The 22929-nt window shown below is 40.9% G+C and overlaps 1 protein-coding gene across 4 annotated transcripts in view; it reads left to right on the plus strand.

Annotated features, from left to right (window-relative positions):
- Nucleotides 1-22929, plus strand: part of LOC144645257 (calcineurin-binding protein cabin-1-like) — a 56241-nt gene that overhangs the window by 31068 nt on the left and 2244 nt on the right. For all 4 annotated transcript variants that reach the window (XR_013569255.1, XM_078504744.1, XM_078504745.1 and 1 more), the window contains 21 exons: nucleotides 776-808; nucleotides 1580-1678; nucleotides 2567-2621; nucleotides 2843-2930; nucleotides 3325-3387; nucleotides 4896-5007; nucleotides 5100-5152; nucleotides 5315-5369; nucleotides 13003-13056; nucleotides 13522-13722; nucleotides 14476-14565; nucleotides 14704-14881; nucleotides 15217-16298; nucleotides 16495-16608; nucleotides 17759-17793; nucleotides 18505-18633; nucleotides 18811-18853; nucleotides 21026-21082; nucleotides 21795-21878; nucleotides 21990-22040; nucleotides 22155-22259. Coding sequence is in view for 3 of the 4 variants with exons in the window: in XM_078504744.1 (XP_078360870.1) it covers nucleotides 776-808; nucleotides 1580-1678; nucleotides 2567-2621; nucleotides 2843-2930; nucleotides 3325-3387; nucleotides 4896-5007; nucleotides 5100-5152; nucleotides 5315-5369; nucleotides 13003-13056; nucleotides 13522-13722; nucleotides 14476-14565; nucleotides 14704-14881; nucleotides 15217-16298; nucleotides 16495-16608; nucleotides 17759-17793; nucleotides 18505-18633; nucleotides 18811-18853; nucleotides 21026-21082; nucleotides 21795-21878; nucleotides 21990-22040; nucleotides 22155-22259 (2781 nt within the window). In the remaining variant the exon portion in view is untranslated. The remainder of the gene's footprint in view (nucleotides 1-775; nucleotides 809-1579; nucleotides 1679-2566; nucleotides 2622-2842; nucleotides 2931-3324; nucleotides 3388-4895; nucleotides 5008-5099; nucleotides 5153-5314; nucleotides 5370-13002; nucleotides 13057-13521; nucleotides 13723-14475; nucleotides 14566-14703; nucleotides 14882-15216; nucleotides 16299-16494; nucleotides 16609-17758; nucleotides 17794-18504; nucleotides 18634-18810; nucleotides 18854-21025; nucleotides 21083-21794; nucleotides 21879-21989; nucleotides 22041-22154; nucleotides 22260-22929) is intronic.

Consider the following 22929-nt stretch of genomic DNA (forward strand, 5'->3'; position numbering starts at 1 on the left):
AATACTTTACCGTGTAGCCTGTGTACAGCCGCTAGAATCACTGGAACATTCTCAGCGCCACCTTGTTTTCTTGGCCTGAATTTCAGACATCACCACGACTTTCAAGCAACATGTCTTTTTCCTCCTCAACTTGCAAACTTGGGAAATTCAGTCGCGCCAAAGCTGGGAAGTTTGTTCCGAATTTCGCAATTCGATTTTCTAACTCGCAATGTAATTGGCTACTTCGTAATGTAGTTGCAACTGGGCACGGTAAAGTTATGTGAAATTAACTGTAAATAACCTCTCCTAACCAAGCTCCTACCAAGAAGCATGCCCGTTGCAGGACTGCTTTGACAGATTCTTAAGGTGCGAGGGCTGGTTGCTGGCGCCCTAAAACCAGCCTGCTTCGGGTAGATGGGGCTCGTAGCCTGGGAGGGCAGCCCATCTAAGAGACGAAAACTTTGATTCTAAACATCCCTCTATATCCCTCTTATATACGAACTTCAGTTGTTATATTTGTAGCCTGTTGCATTGGTCATAAAATTTAATCTGGGTCAGATGTGTGTTAGGTAAGAGTAGTTTTTAAAAAACGATCACGTCCATCTTAAAATTTGTATTTCTGAGATGCCAGCATTTGCTTACGGTCAGCTTACAGGAGAAGTGTTTGTTTTGGAAGATAAGATGACATGATAGGGTAGAAGAAAATAAATACTGTTTAAACAGTGAAAAATAATTCAGCTTTTTTATACCAGACCAAAGTGAGACGACAGACACTTTTTTTTTTCTCTCGTTTAAGGCTCGAAACCTTGTGGAACACAACTCCACCCAGGTAAGCAGTTCATTCTTGTCATTGCTAAGATGTACAGTGGCGCCTTTCACACATTTCTTGAAACATGAATGTTAATACGTATGAGTTGACGCTTATAGCACAGGCTTTTGAGGACCCATTCAGCACTTTTTACGATTATCCAGTTGTTGATATGCTTCATTAGTTTTAAGTTGTGTATGAAGTGTATTCTAAGAAATGGGACACTACCGTGGCGCACTTATTTTCATCTCTCTAGCCTGCGCGCACATGTCCCTTATTTCCTTTCTCCGCCATGTCTCTGTACTAACAACCACTTCACCTTGTCTCTGAGTGGGTGTTACCATTCTATTAGAGCAGTTTTCAATTGAGTGTCGTAAAACCAAAACCAAAGTAATTACTCTGGCCAATCACAAAGGACACAGACAATCCAGTGAACCGATCAAAACTCGAAGCAAATACATGTAGCCGGCACAAAGCGCGGGAAAACGTGCGCGAGCGAGTCGCGATTGGTTTTGGTTTTACTCCTGATTGGCTGAGAAAGTGGCGCGAGATTTTTAAGCCAATCACCAAGCCAATCGCGTAGTAATGCAAAACCAAAGCAAACGCAATTTACTTTCGACACTCAAGTGAAAATCGCTTTACTTGCTTACCAATTTCTTCTCGAATCTCGGGCCCCGTTTCACTTATGGGAGGGAGGCCTTGTGCTACAAGACATGTGTCTTTCATTAGGCAGACGGAAGAGCTACTGCATTTGTAATCTAATAATTTTCTGTTTTGTTGTTCAACGAGCAGATCGCCCTGACTTGGAGTAACTCGGTTGTAGTATTTGATTACTTTAAGCCACCAGAACCACCCACATTTGACAGCAAATCCAATACCATCTCTGCAGAGGTAGGTAAAAAAAATAAATTACCTTTATTTAGACACGGTGAGGATCAAAAAGCTATAAGCTTGTGGGCCATGTATTCCCGATCAAATTGGAATTTGGAAGTGTTGGTTTTTGTGGAGGGAGGAAAACCTTAGAACCCGGAGAAAAACCCTCGGAGCAAGGACGAGAACCAACAACAAACTCGACCTACATATGACGCCGGGTCCAAAAATCAAACCCCGGCCACATTGGTGGGAGGCGAGCGCTCTCACCACTGCGCCATCCTTGCTCCCTCTCAGATTTGGTTTTCGGCACTCTAGCTGGAAACAACAAACGTATAAGACCGATCTCGATTAACTGATATTTTATTGACAAACTGATAACAGACATGTTTTACTGATTCTTATTATGCATTCAAAGTCTTGATATCTGCCCAACAATTCGTATTTTTCTTCGATCACTGATCGTGGGAAAAGAATCGTGTGAGAACTGGACGCTAGCGCCCACCCCTCATGCTTCGCACTCGCGCTCGCTTCGTTGGCCATTTCCTTCGCGTTTTTTTTTTTTTTTTTTTTGCATTTAAAAAATACAGAGGCTATGGACATCTAGCTTGGCGCGATGATGGTACGTCGCGTTTCTATAGGCAAATTTTACCGCGCTCAGAAAATTCTCCAAGACTGGATTTTGACTGGAAGGTTGTTCTCAATATTGACAAAATGATGTACTGGGACACTGCAACTTTGTACTGAACTTGGCTTGCCCAAAAAAGAATAACCAATGAAAAGAGACTATCTGCCTATCTGCCAGGTGTAAAAATTGGCCCGTGTGTAGATTGTACAGTTTTTTTTTTTTCACTTGAAATCTTGCAATTTTCTATAAAACTGAGCTGAGAATATCTTGATTTCTTTCAGGTACAGAATCTTCTTCGTAGAATAACGGCGGAGATACCAAAGCAAGAACTTGAAGGTATGTCATCAATAGAAAAACAGATAGAACAGTACTTGAATATAGAGCGGTTTTTAATCGAGTATCAAGAGTAATTTGCATTTTCTTTAGTTTTGCATTACTACGCTTAGTGATTGGTTTAAAAATCTCGCGCCACATTCTCAACCAGTCAAAAGAAAAACCAAAATCAGTTGCGGCTCGCTCACACTTTAGTAATTTATCCTTAAATTTGCCTTCACCAGCCATCAGTTTTGAAAGCGTCCATTCGTTCATCGAGGGTGGAGATGAACCTGTTCCAAAGCTGCCTGATCGTCTTGTGGGCGTAAAAAGGTGCGTTATCCTCTCAAGTTTTTTTGTTTGAGTATGTTTTATTTTGGGAGGCGCGGTGGTCTAATGGTTAGCGCGCTCGGCTCCGAGTCGAACGGCCCGGGTTCGAGACCTGGCCGGGGCGCTGCGTTGTGTTCTTGGGCAAGACACTTTACTCTCACAGTGCCTCTCTCCACCCAGGTGTATAAATGGGTACCGGCGAACTTACTGCTGGGGGGTAACCCTGCGATGGACTAGCATCCCATCTAGGGGGGAGTAGCAATTCTCCTAGTCGCTTAATGCTACAGAAACCGGGATAAGCTCCGGCTGTATGGGCCACTTAGGCTCGGACACAGACTTTTATGTTTTATTATACCGTGATGCGCTTGTTTACAACTTTATTATGTTTTACCCACAGACCTGTGATCAATGAAATCTTCTACTTGCTTGCTGATTTTTACTTTAAGAACAAAGAATTCAGGTATTTAATGTAAACTAACTTAATATTACATCGGTTTTAATTAGCTTTTAGCATAAAAACCGGCGTGAGAACTTGTTGCTGAATCACGATTAGTTGACCCTCATGATCAGTTGTGTTATTTTACTGAGAAATCCGCGAAAGTGATTGGTTCTCCCACTGTTCTCTATTAAAAATAGAGTGTTGCTGTCAAGGAACTATTGCAGGATAGTTGCCCCGCGGAAATTTGATGTTCATAAAACGAATATTAGTCTGAGAAGCGAAACTTCGAGGGCTCATATGCTAGTTTTAAGAACATCAAATTTCCAAACACTATCGTTTTTATTGTTCAGCACTAAACTTTTTCCGCGCGCCCATTCAAAAACGAGCATCTTGAGGAGACTATTCATGAACTAACTCTGAAATAATAATAGAGCTAAAATAAAACTAGACTAGTAGTAATCAGAGATCAGGGGAGTGCGTTCGACCTATAGGTAAAATAGACCTAAGGTAAGCAGGCAGTGGCAAAAAAACCGACATGGTCGGCCTACTTGTAGTATGCCTTATGTCAAAGTTAGTTACTATACTTCAGTACCGAACCAAACGCGAGGAGGATAAGTGTGAGAAAGATTGTGTGACGAGCCAAAAGAACATAGAATGAATGAAATATTATGTACACAAAAATAATTATCTATTTCACTTGACCTGTTATCGTTTGGCACTATCGTTTTCCACAAACTTCTGGAAATAGTTTTACTTCGATTTAAAATTCCACATAATTCACACAGTAATCCACTACACGCATATTACATTCACACAACGATTTCCTCGTCAAAACGTCTAGTGTTTCTAGGAATAACGATATATCACAAATTAAAAGAAATGATAAAACAATTTCGATCCGTATTATACCCACTCTCGATGCATTTAATTCTAACAATTGGTAGTTTTGTGCAACATATAATAATTGCAGGAAAATACGCTGGTTTATCTATGAACGAACTCCGTACGAAACTACGCATCAACTTACTCGATTTCCACTCTTTTTATGACGTTCGGTGGCTGAAGACAACTCTGCTACCTTGGATGATAACCTTCTAATGTTCTCCATGACATTTTTGGCAAAATTACAATTTTGACAACAAGTTTTTAACCCTTTTTTCAAGCAAAATAATGTTTCTAAGCTGCGTTTGGGACGCCATCTTGTTTTACATGAAATCGAGGCCATCTGTGGCTACCAGTTTCCCGGCCGAGAATTGCCCCTGCAAAAATCAATCGGGGCGGCCAATCTGCCGTCCATACATCTGCGCGCGCATTAAGGCTCGATTCATTCCGCATAACAGTACACAGGCATACCAACTCAAAAGACACAGGACGCAAAAACAAAATTAGGCTTGCGTTCTCCTTCGTCGAACGCAATTAGAGGAAATAGAGAGGGTAACATGTTTAAGGTGGACCATCCGTATCCTAACTTCTAAATTAGTTTTTAAAAACTTTGTTCCAAACCAAACCTTTCCTTTTGTTATTTTCAGCAAAGCCCTCAAGTTTTACATGCACGATATTACAGTTCAACCGGACAGAGCTGATACATGGGCAGCCATGGCTCTCGCTCGTAAAAGCAGACTTGAGAACAAACTAAACGCGGTAACTTTTTATCCCCTGTTGAAACTAGAGTTCATTATTGCTTACTGAAAGGTGATTATTTCAATTAATTGTGTAATGAACTTTAATTTCAGTGTGAAACCAAAAGTGAAGGACCTATACAGAAGCTTGCTGTGTCAGCTCTCAGGTCAGTTTTTCCCATTTCTCTTTACTGACCACCATACACTTCTGTAATGTACGCTCTGAGAATTTATTGTTACATGATGACAATATTTGCTATTTGACTCTATTTATCTTTTTATCTACTCTATTTATTTGAAGCACCACTTCACTTTCCCTCTTTCTTTAGGTGTTTTAAACGAGCGCTGGAGATTGACGGCTCAAACAGCAGTTTGTGGGAAGAGGTTTGTTACTTTTTCTTATTCATTCGTTTTATTTTAAGGCCTTATAATTATAGGTAATTGATCAACCAGTCAGTCAGTCAGCCAGCCAGTCCGTCTGTCCGTCCCTCCGTCCCTCCGTCCGTCGGTCACTCGACTCAGTCAGTCAGTTAATTAGTCAATCAACAAGCAAGGAAGCAGAAAAGCCTGCAGCTAAACAAACCATAGCTTTAAAGGCAACGAGAATATTCAAAATGTGGACTGCATTTCTTAAGCTGTCCACTGGAAATGAAAAGCACAACCAATCTTTCCGGCAATTGTCAACGGCGAATTAACATCATTCACCGTCGTGTAGGTTTTTGTTCTCCGTTACAATTAAGGGCAATAGAACATTGATTTTCAACCAAACTTTGCCTTCTGGCTGATTACCTTAAGGGGACTCAATTTTTGAAATAAAAAGTCGGGTCACCATATTCGTTTAGAAGCAGGAACACCTTCTATATACCATATAATACCTTAATAATTCCTTGCGAGTACTAGCAAAGTACACGTTTCTAGTGATAATTCAAAATTGATCTTCTTTCTGATAGGTCGTGCTGAAACTCCTTATTCTTTGTAGCCTAGACAAAGTGGTGGAGGGTACACGCTGTCCAAAAATCCTTGCGAGCCACACTCCACTGAATTCACTGAATTGCAGAATACGAACCTTGGCTAGGAACTCATGTTATAGTAGGGCAGCATATTGACCTCGTGCTGGATTATTCTGTCTTACTTGAGTGGTGAGTTCCTTATGGAACTCATGTTATAGTAGGGCAGCATATTGACCTCGTGCTGGATTATTCTGTCTTACTTGAGTGGTGAGTTCCTTATGGAACTCATGTTATAGTAGGGTAGCATATTGACCTCGTGCTGGATTATTCTGTCTTACTTGAGTGGTGAGTTCCTTATGGAACTCATGTTATAGTAGGGCAGCATATTGACCTCGTGCTGGATTATTCATTCTTACTTGGGTATTGAGTTCCTTATGGAACTTATGTTATCTGAGGGCAGCATATTGACCTCGTGCTTGATTATTCTGTCTTACTTGAGTGGTGAGTTCCTTATGGAACGCATGTTATAGTAGGGCAGCATATTGACCTCGTGCTGGATTATTCATTCTTACTTGGGTGGTGAGTTCCTTATGGAACTCATGTTATAGTAGATCAGCATATTGACCTTGTGCTGGATTATTCATTCTTACTTGGGTGGTGAGTTCCTTATGGAACTTATGTTATCTGAGGGCAGCATATTGACCTCGTGCTGGATTATTAATTCTTACTTGAGTGGTGAGTTCCTTATGGAACTTATGTTATCTGAGGGCAGCATATTGACCTCGTGCTGGATTATTAATTCTTACTTGAGTGGTGAGTTCCTTATGGAACTCATGTTATCTGAGGGCAGCATATTGACCTCGTGCTGGGTTATTCTGTCTTACTTGAGTGGTGAGTTCCTTATGGAACTCATGTTATCTGAGAGCAGCATATTAACCTCGTGCTGGATTATTCTCTCTTACTTGAGTGGTGAGTTCCTTATGGAACTTATGTTATCTGAGAGCAGCATATTGACCTCGTACTGGATTGTTCATTCTTACTCTTGAGTGGTGAGTTCCTTTTGGAACTCATGTTATCTGAGAGCAGCATATTGACCTTGTGCTGGATTATTTTGTCTTACTTTGCTTGTGAGTTCCTTATGGAACTCACGATATGCGAGGGCGGCATATTGACCTCTTGTTTGATTATTCTGTCTTACTTGGCTGGTGAGTTCCTTATGGAACTCATGTTATCTGAGGAAAGCATATTTAGTTCGTGCCGGATTATTCTGTCTTACTAAGGTGGTGAGTTCCTAATGGAACTCACGTTATGCGAGGGTAGCATATTGAGCTCGTGCTGGGTTATTCTGTCTTACTGAGTAGTGAGTTCCTTATGGAACTCATGTTATCTGAGGGCCGCATATTGACCTCGTGCTGGATTATTCATTCTTACTCGAGTGGTGAGTTCCTTATGGAACTCATGTTATCTGAGAGCAGCATATTGACCTCGTGCTGGATTATTCTGTCTTACTTGAGTGGTGAGTTCCTTATGGAACTCATGTTATAGTAGGGCAGGATATTGACCTCGTGCTGGATTATTCATTCTTACTTGGGTGGTGAGTTCCTTATGGAACTTATGCTATCTGAGGGCAGCATATTGACCTCGTGCTAGATTATTCTGTCTTACTAGAGTGGTGAGTTCCTTTTGGAACTCATGTTATCTGAGAGCAGCATATTGACCTTGTGCTGGATTATTTTGTCTTACTTTGCTTGTGAGTTCCTTATGGAACTCACGATATGCGAGGGCGGCATATTGACCTCTTGTTTGATTATTCTGTCTTACTTGGCTGGTGAGTTCCTTATGGAACTCATGTTATAGTAGGGCAGCATATTGACCTCGTGCTGGATTATTCTGTCTTACTTGAGTGGTGAGTTCCTTATGGAACTCATGTTATAGTAGGGCAGCATATTGACCTCGTGCTGGATTATTCTGTCTTACTTGAGTGGTGAGTTCCTTATGGAACTCATGTTATAGTAGGGCAGCATATTGACCTCGTGCTGGATTATTCTGTCTTACTTGAGTGGTGAGTTCCTTATGGAACTCATGTTATAGTAGGGCAGCATATTGACCTCGTGCTGGATTATTCTGTCTTACTTGAGTGGTGAGTTCCTTATGGAACTCATGTTATAGTAGGGCAGCATATTGACCTCGTGCTGGATTATTCTGTCTTACTTGAGTGGTGAGTTCCTTATGGAACTCATGTTATAGTAGGGCAGGATATTGACCTCGTGCTGGATTATTCATTCTTACTTGAGTGGTGAGTTCCTTATGGAACTCATGTTATCTGAGAGCAGCATATTAACCTCGTGCTGGATTATTCTCTCTTACTTGAGTGGTGAGTTCCTTATCGAACTTATGTTATCTGAGAGTAGCATATTGACCTCGTACTGGATTGTTCATTCTTACTCTTGAGTGGTGAGTTCCTTTTGGAACTCATGTTATCTGAGAGCAGCATATTGACCTTGTGCTGGATTATTTTGTCTTACTTTGCTTGTGAGTTCCTTATGGAACTCACGATATGCGAGGGCGGCATATTGACCTCTTGTTTGATTATTCTGTCTTACTTGGCTGGTGAGTTCCTTATGGAACTCATGTTATCTGAGGAAAGCATATTTAGTTCGTGCTGGATTATTATGTCTTACTAAGGTGGTGAGTTCCTAATGGAACTCACGTTATGCGAGGGTAGCATATTGACCTCGTGCTGGATTATTAATTCTTACTTGAGTGGTGAGTTCCTTATGGAACTCATGTTATCTGAGGGCAGCATATTGACCTCGTGCTGGATTATTAATTCTTACTTGAGTGGTGAGTTCCTTATGGAACTCATGTTATCTGAGGGCAGCATATTGACCTCGTGCTGGGTTATTCTGTCTTACTTGAGTGGTGAGTTCCTTATGGAACTCATGTTATCTGAGAGCAGCATATTAACCTCGTGCTGGATTATTCTCTCTTACTTGAGTGGTGAGTTCCTTATGGAACTTATGTTATCTGAGAGCAGCATATTGACCTCGTACTGGATTGTTCATTCTTACTCTTGAGTGGTGAGTTCCTTTTGGAACTCATGTTATCTGAGAGCAGCATATTGACCTTGTGCTGGATTATTTTGTCTTACTTTGCTTGTGAGTTCCTTATGGAACTCACGATATGCGAGGGCGGCATATTGACCTCTTGTTTGATTATTCTGTCTTACTTGGCTGGTGAGTTCCTTATGGAACTCATGTTATCTGAGGAAAGCATATTTAGTTCGTGCCGGATTATTCTGTCTTACTAAGGTGGTGAGTTCCTAATGGAACTCACGTTATGCGAGGGTAGCATATTGAGCTCGTGCTGGGTTATTCTGTCTTACTGAGTAGTGAGTTCCTTATGGAACTCATGTTATCTGAGGGCCGCATATTGACCTCGTGCTGGATTATTCATTCTTACTCGAGTGGTGAGTTCCTTATGGAACTCATGTTATCTGAGAGCAGCATATTGACCTCGTGCTGGATTATTCTGTCTTACTTGAGTGGTGAGTTCCTTATGGAACTCATGTTATAGTAGGGCAGGATATTGACCTCGTGCTGGATTATTCATTCTTACTTGGGTGGTGAGTTCCTTATGGAACTTATGCTATCTGAGGGCAGCATATTGACCTCGTGCTAGATTATTCTGTCTTACTAGAGTGGTGAGTTCCTTTTGGAACTCATGTTATCTGAGAGCAGCATATTGACCTTGTGCTGGATTATTTTGTCTTACTTTGCTTGTGAGTTCCTTATGGAACTCACGATATGCGAGGGCGGCATATTGACCTCTTGTTTGATTATTCTGTCTTACTTGGCTGGTGAGTTCCTTATGGAACTCATGTTATAGTAGGGCAGCATATTGACCTCGTGCTGGATTATTCTGTCTTACTTGAGTGGTGAGTTCCTTATGGAACTCATGTTATAGTAGGGCAGCATATTGACCTCGTGCTGGATTATTCTGTCTTACTTGAGTGGTGAGTTCCTTATGGAACTCATGTTATAGTAGGGCAGCATATTGACCTCGTGCTGGATTATTCTGTCTTACTTGAGTGGTGAGTTCCTTATGGAACTCATGTTATAGTAGGGCAGCATATTGACCTCGTGCTGGATTATTCTGTCTTACTTGAGTGGTGAGTTCCTTATGGAACTCATGTTATAGTAGGGCAGCATATTGACCTCGTGCTGGATTATTCTGTCTTACTTGAGTGGTGAGTTCCTTATGGAACTCATGTTATAGTAGGGCAGGATATTGACCTCGTGCTGGATTATTCATTCTTACTTGAGTGGTGAGTTCCTTATGGAACTCATGTTATCTGAGAGCAGCATATTAACCTCGTGCTGGATTATTCTCTCTTACTTGAGTGGTGAGTTCCTTATCGAACTTATGTTATCTGAGAGTAGCATATTGACCTCGTACTGGATTGTTCATTCTTACTCTTGAGTGGTGAGTTCCTTTTGGAACTCATGTTATCTGAGAGCAGCATATTGACCTTGTGCTGGATTATTTTGTCTTACTTTGCTTGTGAGTTCCTTATGGAACTCACGATATGCGAGGGCGGCATATTGACCTCTTGTTTGATTATTCTGTCTTACTTGGCTGGTGAGTTCCTTATGGAACTCATGTTATCTGAGGAAAGCATATTTAGTTCGTGCTGGATTATTATGTCTTACTAAGGTGGTGAGTTCCTAATGGAACTCACGTTATGCGAGGGTAGCATATTGACCTCGTGCTGGGTTATTCTGTCTTACTGAGAAGTGAGTTCCTTATGGAACTCATGTTATCTGAGGGCCGCATATTGATCTCGTGCTGGATTATTCATTCTTACTCGAGTGGTGAGTTCCTTATGGAACTCATGTTATCTGAGAGCAGCATATTGACCTCGTGCTGGATTATTCTGTCTTACTTGAGTGGTGAGTTCCTTATGGAACTCATGTTATAGTAGGGCAGGATATTGACCTCGTGCTGGATTATTCATTCTTACTTGGGTGGTGAGTTCCTTATGGAACTTATGCTATCTGAGGGCAGCATATTGACCTCGTGCTAGATTATTCTGTCTTACTAGAGTGGTGAGTTCCTTATGGAACTTATGCTATCTGAGGGCAGCATATTGACCTCGTGCTAGATTATTCTGTCTTACTAGAGTGGTGAGTTCCTTTTGGAACTCATGTTATCTGAGAGCAGCATATTGACCTTGTGCTGGATTATTTTGTCTTACTTTGCTTGTGAGTTCCTTATGGAACTCACGATATGCGAGGGCGGCATATTGACCTCTTGTTTGATTATTCTGTCTTACTTGGCTGGTGAGTTCCTTATGGAACTCATGTTATAGTAGGGCAGCATATTGACCTCGTGCTGGATTATTCTGCCTTACTTGAGTGGTGAGTTCCTTATGGAACTCATGTTATAGTAGGGCAGCATATTGACCTCGTGCTGGATTATTCTGTCTTACTTGAGTGGTGAGTTCCTTATGGAACTCATGTTATAGTAGGGCAGCATATTGACCTCGTGCTAGATTATTCTGTCTTACTAGAGTGGTGAGTTCCTTTTGGAACTCATGTTATCTGAGAGCAGCATATTGACCTCGTGCTGGATTATTCTGTCTTACTTGAGTGGTGAGTTCCTTATGGAACTCATGTTATAGTAGGGCAGGATATTGACCTCGTGCTGGATTATTCTGTCTTACTTGAGTGGTGAGTTCCTTATGGAACTCATGTTATAGTAGGGCAGGATATTGACCTCGTGCTGGATTATTCATTCTTACTTGGGTGGTGAGTTCCTTATGGAACTTATGCTATCTGAGGGCAGCATATTGACCTCGTGCTAGATTATTCTGTCTTACTAGAGTGGTGAGTTCCTTTTGGAACTCATGTTATCTGAGAGCAGCATATTGACCTTGTGCTGGATTATTTTGTCTTACTTTGCTTGTGAGTTCCTTATGGAACTCACGATATGCGAGGGCGGCATATTGACCTCTTGTTTGATTATTCTGTCTTACTTGGCTGGTGAGTTCCTTATGGAACTCATGTTATAGTAGGGCAGCATATTGACCTCGTGCTGGATTATTCTGCCTTACTTGAGTGGTGAGTTCCTTATGGAACTCATGTTATAGTAGGGCAGCATATTGACCTCGTGCTGGATTATTCTGCCTTACTTGAGTGGTGAGTTCCTTATGGAACTCATGTTATAGTAGGGCAGCATATTGACCTCGTGCTGGATTATTCTGTCTTACTTGAGTGGTGAGTTCCTTATGGAACTCATGTTATAGTAGGGCAGCATATTGACCTCGTGCTGGATTATTCTGTCTTACTTGAGTGGTGAGTTCCTTATGGAACTCATGTTATAGTAGGGCAGCATATTGACCTCGTGCTGGATTATTCTGTCTTACTTGAATGGTGAGTTCCTTATGGAACTCATGTTATAGTAGGGCAGCATATTGACCTCGTGCTGGATTATTCTGTCTTACTTGAGTGGTAAGTTCCTTATGGAACTCATGTTATAGTAGGGCAGGATATTGACCTCGTGCTGGATTATTCATTCTTACTTGGGTGGTGAGTTCCTTATGGAACTCATGTTATAGTAGGGCAGCATATTGACTTCGTGTTTGATTATTCTGTCTAACTTGGGTGGTGAGTTCCTTATGGAACTCATGTTATCTGAGGGCCGCATATTGACCTCGTGCTGGGTTATTCTGTCTTACTGAGTGGAGAGTTCCTTATGGAACTTATGTTATCTGAGAGCAGCATATTGACCTCGTGCTGGATTATTCTGTCTTACTTGAGTGGTGAGTTCCTTATGGAACTCATGTTATCTAAGAGCGGCGTATTGACCTCGTGCTAGATTATTGATTCTTACTTGAGTGGTGAGTTTCTTAGCGAACTTATGTCATCTGAGAGCAGCATATTGACTTAGTGCAATTTGAAAATCAGCCTTTTTCATTGTTGTTACTGAAATGATTTCCCGACGCCTTCTTTCTGTATATATTTACCACCATAATTTGTTGCTGACACTTTTGCTCTCTCTTGCAGTACGGAACACTTTGTTATGTGTTATATTCCCATGCTTCCAGGCAGCTGAACCAGGTGAGCACAGCATTTGTTCTTTTGTTCGTGTTGTTTGGTAGATTTTTGAACTCAGAGTATCACCCAAAAAAGCCGTTCCCTTTATTCGTCTAGAAACTGAATTTACGCTGGAGATAAGTGATCTAATCTGAGAAAATTTATCCGTCCAAACGAATAATTCATCTCTGTTATAAATTGGACAATCGTTGTGATTTTGTTTGTTTGTTTGTTTGTTTTAAGTTGTTGTTGCTATTCTTGTTGGTAGTGTTGTTATTAGTTTGCTTGTCGAACTGTCCGACTTATCACAATTAAGGTTCACATCAGCGTGGCGCTGCCTTTAATTCGACCTTTTCAAACAAAGTATGTATGTATGAACTGTTACCTGTTGTACACAAATTAATGTAACATTGGGTTGTTCAAATTCTACAGGTCTGATAGTTTTCCTTCCTTTTTATCAAAGTTTGTGACATTTCTTTTCTGACTCAGTTTGACAAAGATGAAATGGCCTCGGACAATCGTTCATCGTTGCTACAGCGGCGTGACGAGATGTTGCTGTTATCAGAGCGCTGCTTCACTTCAGCTCTTGGAATTGAAGACGGAGAACCCTGGCTGCATCACTACATCTTAGGAAAGATCACAGAGAAACTGAAGAAACCTCCGAGTGTGTATCTTGAACACTATCAAAAGGTGAGCAGCCTTTTAACAGTGCCAGGCTTAAGCCGTGGCTAAACGGTAACACAAGTGGACACAAGTAGTTACAAGTTGAACTTGCGAACAAACTTGCGTTGGGTGACCAAACGAACTCGCAAGCTTATTTGCAAGTGCACGGAAGTTGTCAAAAAAGCCATTTAAATGCTACTGCGCGATCTGCAATTCAGTATTTGAAGTAAGCACTAAAACTTGCGTTGGGTGGCTAAACGGTGAAAAACTTCGTTGACTTGTGTGCAAATTTAATCTCGACCAAAGTGAACGAAATTCAACGCAAGTGCACTCAAGTCCAGGCCAGAGGGAGACGCAAGTAAACGCTAGTTTTTAACTTACGTCCACTTGCGTCTCCGCTTGGCCAGGCCTTTAGAGCAGTTTTCAATTGAGTGTCGTGAAACCTAAACCAAAGTAATCACAAAGTTAATCAGAAACAACAGAGACAATCAAATGAACCAATCAATCCCGCGCGCTTCGAACCGTCTACGAGGTTCGAAGCGCGGGAAAACGTGTGCGCGTGGGTCACGATTGTGTTTCGTTTTACTTTCGATTGAAAGTGACGCGACATTCTTAAACTAGTCATTAAGCGTAGTAATGCAAGATCGGCAAAGCAAATGCGAGTTACTTTCGACACTCAATTGAAAACCGCTCTATTGGATTAGTATCTACGTAAGGGCCACAGCTAAACCAACATAACGAGCACACTGGGTCTTTTCCTTTTTACTACTTCTTTTGTAGAGTGCAAAATATCTAGATGACGATATCTCAAGTTACCCAAGGAAAATTTCTTACTACAGCCCCCCAGATCACTCGCTGGAGGCACTTGAGGTAAGAGGAACTGTTTTCATTTCTGCTATATTGATCAGGCAAAAATCTATCGATTCCCCACCTTTTTACAATCCAGTTTTACCTTACAGCACAGACAGTAAGTAAGGGATGTTCGCCTTTCTCATTTTCTTTTCACAGATTTACTTCCGAATCCACGTAGCAGTTCTCAAGCTACTATTTGACAAGTTCCCGGATGTTGACGTCAGTGTTCTTGAGGAGCATCTTCAGCGAGCCTCGCAAGGACCTTTTTATCACCCCGAATTTGACACGGACACAGGACAGGGGACAGTTTACAGGAGCGAGTCAACTACATCAGGTTTGTGTCAAACAATTACAAACTCGTACCAAACTCGTCCAGTCAGTTGAGGGTACGATTCACGCTTGGCACGCAAAGAGTGATGGGAGATCCCGCATGTGCGTAGCCTCTATATTTTCCTGTGGAAATCCCCCCGTATCGTGGCAAGCAAAATCTAGGAAGAAGTGCTTTCATTTTATAAAGCAGCAAAGCAGTTGTGAAATCGGCTGGAAAGCGTCTCAGCCTTCTCAGGGTTCGTTATGCCTTGTGCAGCTATTGTAATATGATTTAGTTGAAGCAATTGGTCAAAACCACCAATAAGCTAAACTCGTTTTGTTTTGACTTTCTCTTTTTAGAATCTTTGTCAAACAGCGTTTTTGAAGACCCTCAACAAGGCGAGCAAAAATCTTCTGAAGCAATAAGTGTAGCCGAATCTGTGAGTTTGCCTGAGCCCAGACAAACTGAGGACCTTAATTTGTCACAAACAGAGGGTAACGTACCGGAAGAACCTAAAAACACCACCATGGAGGTTTCCTCCGTGGGGACCGCGGAAGACTTAACAAGCAAGGCTTCATATTCGCAAAGCGATCAGTCTTCGGCCGCAGTACCAATGGAGGTTGACCTGAGCGCTCCGTCTAGCGGTTTCACCTCTGCAGAGCAGACACCAGATAGTTCCCAGGCCCCTTTAACGCTTGGCCCTAGTGACAGCGAAAGCTTGGAAACTAGTCAATCTGTTAAAAACTTGGAGGAAGATAAGTCGGAAAATTCAGCGCAAGGTGTTAAAGAAAAGGAAGAAATTGCAATTTCCGAAGATAATAGACCTGTATTGAAATCGAATGCAGTTGATCATCGTGTAACTGTTGATCCTTGTAAAAAGGAGGAGGAGGTTTTTATGGAAACATCGATGGAAGTTGACAAATTAGCGGCACAAGAAACAATCCTGTATGTGGAAAAACCACCCAGCGAAGAAACAGGAAAGTTACAGAGTCCCGAGGTTGACAAAAGCTCATCTGAAGATAAAATACAAGAAGGGTCCAAGCCCTCAACAGATGTCGAAGATACCGACATGACAACAGATGAAAAGAAAAGTTCGGATGAAAAAACTGAAATGGACGCTAAACCAGAAAAAATGGAGACTGATGAAGCTACCGCTGATGTCACTTCAAATGTTGAAATGGTTGAAGCGGAAAAGGGTGTTACGACAACGCATTCAAGTGGACCCTTAACGTCCACCGCTGACAGCGTAACAGTTTCGGCACAGGATGGTATAGCGGAGCAGAGCAAGAGGGCGCCATTAACAGCAGAGCAGCAGGCGAAGAAGAAAGAGCTCATGGATCGCTGTAATCACGCTCTAGAGTACTGTTTACGGCGGTTTCCTCAGCACCACAAGTCACGCTATCGCCTGGCGTATGTTTACTATTACTCCCCTGAACATAAGGTAACGCAACCATGTGTGTGTGTCACGCGTAATTAGCTAAACTCTCTCAGCTTCATGGATTTTACTATCTCGACAATATTTACTTATGGCAACAAGAAGGATACAGATAGAAACGGCTAGTTCATGCAGCCCTTTTCTGCTATTAAATTTTAAAAGGAATGTATTTACCAAAGCATTGTTAAATTTTTTCTTACAGGAGACCAGCGCGTGCCGTGATCTGCTCTTTGGTAGCAACACAAGACAACACAAGACGTTTCCTTTTCCACATCAAGGTGTTTTCAACGGGAAAAGCAAGACAAACCTGTTTTCGGTAAGGTGTTTGTTGACGTATTGAGTGTTCCACACATGTATGCTGCGCATTGGTTGGGTTATCTTTGTAGCTCCGCGTCACTGTGGGCCCAGTTGACTAATGAAAGACTGAGATTAATGGCGGACTAGCTAGTGCCAAGGCTGGTTTTTACCGGGCATAAGCATAATGCGCATAAGAAGAACGAACACACTCATTCTTCTTTTGCTGTCCTCACTAAGAATAAAGCCTGGTTTTCGCTAGCGACGCAAGCACAAGCGCAAGCGTAAGTAGTTTGTACCAAGTGAAAACGAACGGCGACATAAGCATAAGCACAAGCGTGAAAACACGATTTTTACTAGTTACAAGGCTCAAATGCTCAGACGCGGGGGAATCTAGAACAAGTGCTTTAATTGGGCAGACACGGCTAGACGCGGTCGTTAATGTCCTTGTGCTTATATGGTGTTTTGTTTTCATATGGCATAACGCGAACAGAAGCACAAGCACAAGAAAGGGAAAAATATGATCCTTGTGTTTGTGCTTATGGTTATGTCGAGGCTGTTTTCACGTTAATATAAGAGCTGTTATGCTTGCGTCTTCGCTCGCGCTTGTGCTTGCGTCGCTAGTGAAAACCAGACTCAAGAAGAACGAACAATTTTGTTTTCTTGTGCTTATACTTATGTCTATTCCGAGTGAGGACAGCATAAGAAGAATGAGTGTGTTCGTTCTTCCTGTGTGATTATCCTTATGCTTGTGCTTGTGAAAACCAGCCTTTAGTTAAAGCAGCAATGTCTTTGTATTATAATGAAAAAAAACTTTTAAACTCATTAGAAAGAGTGTAGAGAGCAATAACTATTTAAAAAAGGAATTCGTAGTTCCGTTAGATTTCTCCTCAGTTAAGTTAAAAGGTTCTGAGCCGTAAAATTTAAACAAAACTGAACACAAGTTCACAAAGGTCATGGGTTCCAATCCTCAGTATTTTTCTGGGCTTGTTTGGAAACTGGAAACTGTTTATGTTGTCTCATAAATGTGAAGATAACTTATGTTTCTTTGGTTTATTTGCTATCGACATATCTGTTTTGTATGTTCTTAATCGCAAGATTTTTACTAGCGTGGAGTTTGCCTGACTTTCTGTCAACTATTTTTGTTAAATCGTTTCGCATTTTTTTTGTAGGCGTTCTGGAGGATTCCTGAAGAGGATATTGACAGGTGATTTAAAAAGTTTCATGAACATTTGAAGGAACTATCGCACATATGAACTTAAAAAATTCAGGTCAAATATATAAAATGCACCATTCGTGTCGTAGCGTCTTTTATGAAATACGCGCCAAGAAAATTATTTTTGTCTGTGATGCGCAAGGTCTAGTGTTTTTTCTGACATCGCAAAACGCGTCCAAACTGCGCTCAAAGCTTCTGCTCACAAGAACATTTTTTAAAGCGTCGGAGTGATCGAGTGCTCAACACCATTTTTATGCAGGACGGGGTTTTGCGCAAAGACGAATGTTTTTTTGACTAGTGTTAATGTGCCATGATTAATTTTCAGGGTTGGTGGCATGGCCAAACGGAGACGCAAGTTGACGCAAGTTTTCAATTTGCGTTCTTGTTTGGCCAGAAATTCAATGGACTTGCGTTAACTTGCGATGACGTGCGTTCACTTTGGTCGAAATCAAATTTGCACGCAAGTCAACGCAAGTCTTGCTGTTTACTACAAGTAATGATTGCAGCGTGCGCATTAGCATTAAAATGGCTTCTTTGACAACTTGCGTGCACTTGAGAGTAAACTTGCGAGTCCGTTTGGCCAGCCAACGCAAGTCTGTACGCAAGTTTAACTTGCGACTACTTGCGTCCACTTGCTAGGCTTGGCCATTCCAATAGCTCGTTACAGTGACTTGTGGTTCATTGTGTGTTCATTCATTGCAGGCCCGGATGTTTCTGTACTCATACGTACAAGTCAGTTGCTTTGTTGTTGGAAGTTCTCAAAGAATTAAACGAGTGGGACACTTTGTTACTTATCCAGACTCTTCTCTATCGGACACCGGAGCAGGGCAAGTAAGTCGTATAAACACTGTTGACAGAATGCATTTCTTGTCTATAGCTGAATAACTTGCAAAGATGACAAGATTTACCATTTGCCAGGAACAACACTCGCTCGGACAACTTGGTCTGCGTATTTTTTTATTTTTGTTTGTTGGTTTGTCTAACTGGTTTGTTTTTGCTCTTTGACAGAAAATACTTGAGAGACAACGAGAGGCACTATTTAGCAAGGAAGGTGAGGGTTTTAAATCTAATTCCATATTTACTTCAGAGTTGTTTTTTTTGTATCCTCCACTTTTTCTCCCACGCTCGACAAGTATTGATCAGCCTTAGCAAATTTCTGTTTGGATTTAACCAAACCATCGCTTTCGCTTTCCCTTTGAATTGTATTGACGAAAGACAACGTTTTATACTGCTCGCTGCGTTGAAAACGTACCTTTTATACCTTTTATGGCAAACAATTCAAACTCAGAAAATAAACTGAGCCCGCAGTTTTCGTTTGAGTGGTTGCTAAGAAACATGTTCGTATAGCGTTCGTGTCCTTTTCGGTTCGATAGTGAAAAATCGGTAAATGGTCGTGTTCTCTTAAGGTGGCCCGCGGGTATTTCTGGGAGCGAAGGTGCTCTTTTTTAAGTCAAATTTTAAGCACGTAAGCGTAGGCCGATTTCTATGATATTTGGTAATCGAAATAAGAAATGTCCAAATTTTATAGAGCTTTTAATTTTAGAGCAAACAAAATAAACATTCGCGAGAAATAAGCACTTTATGAAAAACTAATTTTTCGAAAAAATGCGATTATTTTCAAAACGCGAAGATAGATTTTTTTCTAATTATTGTCAATAAGTTCAAGTTATCCTAGGTTTCGTGTGAGCAAGTTTCAACTAAATCGGCTGGGCAGAAACTGCTCTACAGTTGACTGTTGAATTTTCGCATCAAAATATTGTTGTTGGGTATTTTCGCCAGCTATTGCAACAACGCTGAATTAATGCTAAGATCACTTCTGTTATTTGAAAGCTCAATACCACCTAAAACACTGCTGAAAAATCTGAAACGATCGGAAACTCTCGGCAAAAGTTATAAACAAATGAATTATAAGTTGTTTACGGTTCGTAAATTGTAAACTAAGAAATATTCAATCTTTTTCCAATTAAAAAAAAATCTACCGATTTTTTTCTTTTATTTTTTAGTATGCAAAAATCCAACATATAAACAAACGCTCTTATCTAGTTTCGAGCGTGAAGTCTCGATGAAACTCGTCGAATTGGGCTCGTCAAGATAGCCACCTCTCGTCTTTCAGTTTAAAGCGCTTTGGAAACCCCTCCCCAAACAGTAAATTATTCAAACCTGACGCATTCCCAAGAGTATTTTGTAATTCTAATGAAAATCCAGCTTTGCTTCCATTTGTGCATTTCTTTGTGCAATGAATGTCTTTGAGAGCAAAATACTCTTGGGAATGCGTCAGGTTTGAATAATTTACTGTTAGTTGAGGGGTTTCCAAAGCGCTTTGATCTGAAGGACGAGAGGTAGCTATCTTGAAGAGCCAAATTTGACGAGTTTCATCGAGACTTCACGCTCGAAACTAAATGATGGCGTTTGCTTATATGTTGGATTTTTGCATACTAAAAATTAAAAGAAAAAAAAATCGGTGGATTTTTTTTAATTCGAAAACGATTGAATTTTCCTAATTTGCAATTTTCGCACCGTAAACCACTTATGCTTCATTTGATTATAACTTTTGCGGAAAGTATCCGATCGTTTCAGATTTTTCAGCAACTTTTTAGGGGATATTGAGCTTTCAAATGACAGAAGTGATCGTAGCATTAATTAAGCATTGCTGCAATAGCTGGCGAAAATATCCAATTACAATATTTTTATGCGAAAAATAAACAGTCAACTGTGCAGCAATTTCTACCCAGCCGATTTAGTTGAAACTTGCTCACATGAAACCTAGGTTTACTTGAAGTAATTGACCTTAATTAGAAAAAAATCTATCTTCTCGTTTTGAAAATATTCGCATTTTTTCGAAAAATAGGTTTTTCATAAAGTGCCTATTTCTCGCGATTGTTTATATTTTGGGCTTTAAAAGGTAAAGCTTTATAAAATTTGAACATTTGTTATTACGACTACCAAAAATCAGACTGAATCGGTTACGGTTTTCATTCCCAAAATTCGATTTAAAAAATAGCACCTTCGCTCCCGGAATTACCCGCGGGCCACCTTAAGAGCATTTGCCGAGAACAGCCCTTGTTTGCCCAGACTGCTCTCCTGGCATAACGCAATAGAGAGCTATGCAAAGGGATTTTAGCGTTGTGTCTAAAACAACTCATCTTCAATCTGATTACTTTGATGTCGCGGGATGGATTTTCCATTGTAAACTTATGTCAGTGCACAATGAATATGTTTGCAGGCTTTTGAGTATTCGCTGGAGATAATGAAAGCTCGAGTCTCCAATCAGGACTCAAAGGTAAGATCAATGTTCAGCCCTTTTGCAAAAATCTCATATTTACTTCTTAGAAATTTGTCTTAGTAAAAAAAATTGCAAGATATGGGGAGTATTTTTAATTGCGGTTATCTAATGGAGTCCCTCTGGTCGCAAACATTCCTTCAGTTGTTGAGTAAGAAGCATGTTGAATCGTTATTGCAAGGCAGATAGATACCCAGGGGATGGGGGGGATTCCCATATGAAAAGGACGGGGATGCTCGACGGAGAATTTAAATTAAACCTCTAAAGGCTCAAGCTTGTTTTTACCCCTAAACGGGTAATCCCCGTTCTTTTGATATGGGACCCCCACCCCACCCAATCCCCCCCCCCCCGATAGAGATATTACAAGTCGCGCGGTAGTATATTTAGTCCCTTTATCAATTACTTAAAATGCAACGCTCGGAATCAAATTTCTCCCTACTTGTGGGTCGCACGCACAATACATTTTTTGTAATTGTTTTGGGAGAATTTCTTTCAAAATCAAAACCTTTCCTTGCGATGATCAGGTTCTTGATTCTCCCAAACCCACCACTTGTATTTGATGTATTTGAAATCAAACGTTTATGAGAAGTTTGGATAAAATCACTATTAAGGGCCGATCAAAATCATCATGATCCGAAGGTTTCCTCGTAGAAATACTTCAGTACATGTATGACATGGGGTCAAGCCAGTGGTGTTTTTCTCGTGTTTTTAGGTGGAACCCTCAGTTCTTTCTCAACTGGTCACGGACATGTACGAGTGTTGGAAAACTGGACAGAAATACGACCCGCATGTAAAGGTACACCCGAGGGAAAATTGTTTTCTCAGTTTTGGCTCAGTACCGTTTAGTAAATCTAAATAAATTTGAAGCACATAGTAGTCACAGTTGATATTAAATTCATTTTTTTAGGTGACCGAGAGTCTGCTGACGCAGGCCTTCGAGATGTTAGTAGCCTCCAAAGTAAGTCATTTTCGCAATCAAGCACCTTGCTAAAGGAGTTTGATTTTGATTTGTGTCAAATTTTGTGACATCTTGTCACCTTACAGTACTGATATACCTACTTTTTCACTGTAGTCTGCAGCAGGGGAGTCACTTGAATCCATGCAGGAAAATCCAGAGTCGCCTTCATCTCTCCTGGATCAGGCTTTGAAATATTGCCAGCAACACGTCAAACCACAGGTAATGGAACTCGTATTATTTTTAATTAAAACTTTGCACAGAAGAGTATGAAAATTCACAATTAAGCTGTAGTGTCAAACGGAGAAGTAACCTCAGTTTTTTTGCGGCATCGCTTCGTTGTGCATGCGTCACGCTAGCAGTCAAAGCAACGGGGAATGGAAATACTTTCAACCACCTTTTTTTTCTCGCTCTCTGCAATTAGCCATGTTCAAAACGAGCAGGGGACTGGGTATGAATATTCAATATCGATTGCACTGAAAAATTGGGCCCGTCATCTGAAAGAGCATCCAAAAATTAGTAACTCAACCAAATTTGAGAGTTATTGGTTTAAACGCAAAGGCATGGAACTCTTTTAAATATCGTTAAAATAAGAGAGCTTTGTATGGCTGGATGGACAGCTGTCCCTCCAATCCATACTAAGCTCTCTTATTTTAGCAATTTCTAAAAGTGAACCATACCTATGTGTTTAAACCAATAACTCTCAAATTTGGTTGAGTTACTAATTTTTGGATGCTCTTTCAGATGACGGGTCCAGTTTTTCAGTGTAATCGATATTGAATATTCGTACCCAGTCCCCTGCTCGTTTTGAACATGGCTAATACCACAAGCACACGAGCGAAGCCTGCGTTGCATTGATTGCGCAATGCCAATGAAATTTCAAGGCTGTAAA

The sequence above is a fragment of the Oculina patagonica genome, chromosome 3, assembly GCF_052425735.1.
Source record: "Oculina patagonica isolate OP01 chromosome 3, crgOcupat, whole genome shotgun sequence".
Taxonomy (NCBI): Eukaryota; Metazoa; Cnidaria; class Anthozoa; order Scleractinia; family Oculinidae; genus Oculina; species Oculina patagonica.